At 32.5% G+C, this 5,294-nt stretch overlaps 1 protein-coding gene across 1 annotated transcript in view; it reads left to right on the forward strand.

Annotated features, from left to right (window-relative positions):
* LACE1 (lactation elevated 1) overlaps positions 1-5,294 on the forward strand; it is a 213,180-nt gene that overhangs the window by 96,556 nt on the left and 111,330 nt on the right. Inside the window, 1 exon segment of the mRNA XM_012651169.1 lies at positions 4,595-4,629. Within this exon segment, the coding sequence (XP_012506623.1) occupies positions 4,595-4,629 (35 nt within the window).

Below are 5,294 nucleotides of genomic sequence, written 5' to 3' on the forward strand. Positions count from 1 at the left end.
AAGGAAGTGTGTCTTAAATATGAATTAGTTCTTTGAATCATGAGATAAATTAGTTTAATTACACGTGGCAATTTTCTTGGCTAGTGATGTAATGTGAAATAAAATTCTCCCTTTCCCCTCCCTGAAAACTCAAGCCAATTAATAGAACTTTTAAGCTCTTTGTCATAGGCCACCATGGAGGTCTGCAGAGAAGAACTTTAATCCAATAAACATTTCATTTAGATCATGAAAAGAAAGCATGAGGAGAAGCTCCTATAAGAGAGGGTGTTACTATGATTCCAACCATGAAGAGATGTGAGGAATTTGCCAAATTAACCAAGAGGTCCTCATATTGAACGCATAAATGTGTCAAAACTAACAGAATCATTATTTAATTTGCTTGAACTCTATATTGAGGAAACTCTAAAAAGCCACAACTGTTTTCTTCAAAGCCTTCACTGTTGGGCTGGATGGACAGGGCAAAGGGAGGTTGTGAGAAATCCAGATAGCAAATAACACTGGCCGAAGCTGGTCAGAAAAGGGAATAGATAATTAGGCGTAATTAGCGTGTATGAATCGTTGTCTCTCTGCCCTTAGCTTGAATAAATTTTGAAGAAAAAACCCTAGTGGTGCAAATCCTTTGATGTAGGAAGAGTCATTGTGGCTTGGCAGCATAAAGGCAGTGTTTTATACTTTTTACATAATGGTTGTGATACAGAAAGAGTGAATGGACCCTGCACCCCCTGTCTGCTTTATACCAAGGACTTTTGGATTCTCTTGAAACAAAATGCATCACAAGTTTTCAGTTGTTCGTAATGAGGTAGCGGACCTCATCAGGGCTCAGAGGAAGCCATCTTTAGCTTTTGTTTAAATCTTAATCACAGTTTTTTTCTTTCTGGGAAATCTGTTTTCTTAAATCAACACTTCTTTTCCCTTCTTTGCTTGCACCTCCAATAAGAGAAAGGAATAATGCTCAAGAAAGCTAAATAGAAAAGTTAAACAAAAATTATCACATAAAAGACCTATGCATTTTTTGTGTTTTTAATCCCATATGAAAAAGATGCTTGCTGTATTCCTTTTTGCCTTCAAATCAGTAACATCCTAGTAAGGTTGTTTTATAATAAAATGTGTGACAAAACAAATAGGGAATAAATTTAGATTGGTTTTTGGAAAGAACTTATTTTCAAATTGAAATTACAAAAACTAAATTATACATATGTGAGTATTTCACAGTATTTAAGTTTTCAGTGAAAATCAGTTTGGTTAAAAATATTACATAATAAATTTATTGTAAACTTTATTTATTTGAGAGGCATAGTTGGAAATATAGGTTTGAGAACCTAACTCTGTGTCCCAAATTGTCCATTTATACTACGTCCACTATTGGAAAGTCAAGAAATTATTCTTGAGAAAACAATGCATTTATTTTGAAATTTTCTTAGAGAACTGAAACAATCAATCCCCTAAAATGCAGTATTGGTTTATTCTGATAGTTGAATTATGTTTGCTTTGTCTATCTAAAATATTTTAAATAATTAGTTCTCAGCAAAAAGAGAAATTAGCTATTTCAAAACTCTAAAGTAAATCGAGTATTTTGCTGGGGGAGGAGGGCACTGAAACAGTTTTCACTTTATCCTTAATATCAAAATAGTACCTCTAAGTAAGTTTTATTTTTCTGATAAATTTTCAACCTCTTCCATCAGCTATTTTAGAATTACATTTAAAAAAAAAATCTATCCTTCAGATACTTAAGTGCTCAGATTTCCTTCTAATTAATATTCTTCTTTTAACATATTTTAATTATAAGACTTTCTGCAGTAGTCATTAGTAATCCATTCCTCAATGTGTAATCTATGAATCTATTTTTATAAGTGTTGCTCTGCTTTAGAGTAGTTTTATTATGACGTTTTGATTCTGGATAGACTTCTTTCAAGCCACAATGCTCTGAGATGCTTTTGGCTACTTAACCCATTTTGCATATTGTGCCATTTGTAGAATAAAGTAGCCTTTTATACTTGAAGTTGATTTGAACTCTGAAAGGCAACACCTGAACATCTCACAAAACTGGATAATTATGGCTGATTGTGTTTTTCAGGTATAGGTCACAGGAAATTCATTTGGGGTAAAGTATGTACAAAGCTAAGAAATATGCAGATTTTCTGTTGTAGGATTGTGTAAAAATTATTTACAGTTAATACTTGCATAAAGGTTAGAAAGGTTGATGAAGTGATATTTAGTTTTGCTTTACTATTCACTGCATGTCAGAATGTAATTATGACTGATTCATGAAACTGTCTTAGAAACGAACCATCTTTATTAAAATGCTGATCAAGATAAGAGCTGACAGTAATAAAGAATAGAACATTTTAGTCTTGTTGCTTTTGAATGATTGCTAATTACCCCAGAGGTCATGTATAGTGCTTGGTAGGATTCATTGACATTATTTCTTTTAAGTCTGCTGTTTCAACAACATCTGAGCATGAAGACACAAACTGTGTGCACATTGAACAATAGTTTGGCCAAGTTTTTAAGGCTTCAAGATATCTAAGAAACCTTTTTAGCTATAGTAAATTCAGCTTTTCTCTATCAAAATTATAGTATATTAGGGGTACTTTAGTACTACTAAAATACTTTGTACATTCATTTACTATTGACTGTATCTACATTTCCCATTTTTAAGTTGGTATTAAATAGTATACATAGCTTATTGAGACAGAGTCATCTCTGCATATATACGCAAGCATATAAAATCAATAAGAACAAAATGTATTTTGGCACTAAAGTTAAAATACATAGAAAGGACTTTTTAATGTATAATTAGACTATACTTTTACTATCAGTAGAGTTCAGATTGTTTTTGTTTTTATTAAGTGTGAACTTTATAATTTGTCTCTAAAGATATGTGGAAGTCTTTATAGTGTATTCTTGAGCCAATAATGATTGATAGGATTTATATATTATAAAATATAGTTGAAGTTGACTAACTGGATAAACTGTGACATAACATCCAAAATAACTGAAATCTTTAAAGTTCTTAACAACTGAAAGTAGAAGAATATGGAATATATGTATATATATGTATATTTGCATGTATATATATGTATGTGTGTATGTGTATATGTATACACAAACAAGACAATCATACCTCACATTTTTTGTGTGTGTGTGGTTTCCATGATGTAGCAGAAAAAAACAATGGGTTAAGAAGACAATCTTCGAGTCTGGCTCTGTCACTGACTTTGGGCAAGCCTCTTAAACGTATTTGAGCTTATATTTTTTTTCATCTGTAAATGTTGGGATTGGACTACAAGATTGCTGAGGCCCTTATGAGGCTATGAATTTTCAAGAACATTAAGTTTCAGAATTCTACTTGTAAATTATTTCTTTAGAACTATGATGATTTTTCCCCCAAATGGTGTTCCAAATGTGGTGTTAGAGTCTTAGGCTAGCTAGTCTACAAAAGCCTAATTGCTCAAATATTATACCATTGTAAAATAAAGTACAAGAAAGCGACATTTAGATTTCAACATGTCTTTATGAAGTGCTTAGGCACTGGGAATACAATGATGAATATGTTACTGAGTTGAATCTGCCATCAAGGAAATTAGGATGTTTTAGTAGGGACAATAGACAAATAATTATAATATAATACAGGAAAATATTATACTATAATATTAGAGATATACAATTTTTTGTATGTATAATATAGAGTGAGGAAAAGGGATTGATTGTGTTGGGAAGTTACAATCCTAGTAATTATATAAAATAGCAATATATTAAATTAAATTAAAACTGCACATTTTAAATAAGTTTTCCACACCTTCTGTGACGCTGGCGATTGTGGAAAATGAATGAATGAATGGAAATGTATGTGAATTCTGAATGGACTCCTGTATGTGTTTACAAATTTCAGAGGCTGATGAAACTGGAACTTTGTCATGTCTTTTGTTGTCTTTATATGGATGTATCACTGCCATCACTCTTGGTTTAATAGTCATGTTTATCATTTTGTTTTTACTCCCGTTGGAATGAAGTGGAGATTCAGATAAGAAAACTGGACAAGGCTCAGAAGGGAGAAGGGGGAGGACAGAGGAAGAAAGCTAAAAATGGTTTCAGTGTATGTAGAAGTTACCTGACATGGCATTAAATAAGATATGAATAGTAGGAACTGAGGAATATAGAGAAAGGCATATATAGAAACTGTTTTTGAGGGGGCAGCAGGAAAGGGATGGTACTCCAGGTTGTAACCGGAGGTTAAGAGAGCCTGTTTAAATTCTGGAGTGTCCTCAGTGTGTGTGGAAGGCAGAGCGCAGAGGGTCACACATGATAGGCATTTTATAATTTGGAGAGTGCCTGTAAATAGGACAACCATTCACACTTTTTAACAACTGGCGAAGCATTGACAGACTAATCATAACAAATGCTGGATTGTGATCAGTTGCACCATACTGCTGTATGCTAGTGAGTACCAGTCTTGCCTGTCAATAAATGTGTGTGTGTGTGTGTGTGTGTGTGTGTGTGTGTACTCACAGGGTGTCAGAGTTTGAAAGGATCTTAGAAACACTTATCCTACTACCTTATTATACAGTGGAGATAATTGAAGCTCATGTCTGAGATTATCTTATCTAAGATTGCCCAGCAAGTGGCAGAGTGAGGTCCAGAACCCAGATATTCTGCTTTTTATTGAGAGTTCTTTCCACCAAACCATGTTGTACAATGTGTGTGTGTGCATGTATGTGTAAGTACATGTATATACACATGTACATACATACACATATATTCATTATATTTTAATATTTCTGATCTTATTGTCTTTGGTGTAGAAATAATTATATTCTCAGTTGCTTTTTATCAATAAGGAACTCTTTATTTTCTTTTATAAAAGTATAAGCTTATTAATCTAGCTTTAGTTGTACACAATGATAAATATAGTGATACCCAAGTCTTGTTTTTAACTAATAACTTAAAATTTACTCTTTAGATCTTTTATCAGAGATAAAAGAATAAGTTGTAAAATTGACTGAATTTGCCTCCTTTTCATCTTCACATAAAAGTGCTAATGAACAGTGAAATGACAAAAAGTTGAGCAAATACAATGAGGAAAGAACAGAACCAGAGTTTAGAATATTCATAAATGCTATCTTCGATACCGAAATTCTTAATAACGAGGTCTCTGAAAATAGACAGGGGTCATTTTTTAAGCTAAATATTTTATTTGGATTTAGCTTTTCTTCATTATTCCAGAGTTGTGATTATAGTGTAAACGAATCCTATGCATTATGGGCTTTGTGTATTTATAGCACAGTTTTATATAT

This window comes from Propithecus coquereli, unplaced genomic scaffold, assembly GCF_000956105.1.
Source record: "Propithecus coquereli isolate 6110/MARCELLA unplaced genomic scaffold, Pcoq_1.0 Scaffold35, whole genome shotgun sequence".
NCBI classification, from domain to species: Eukaryota; Metazoa; Chordata; class Mammalia; order Primates; family Indriidae; genus Propithecus; species Propithecus coquereli.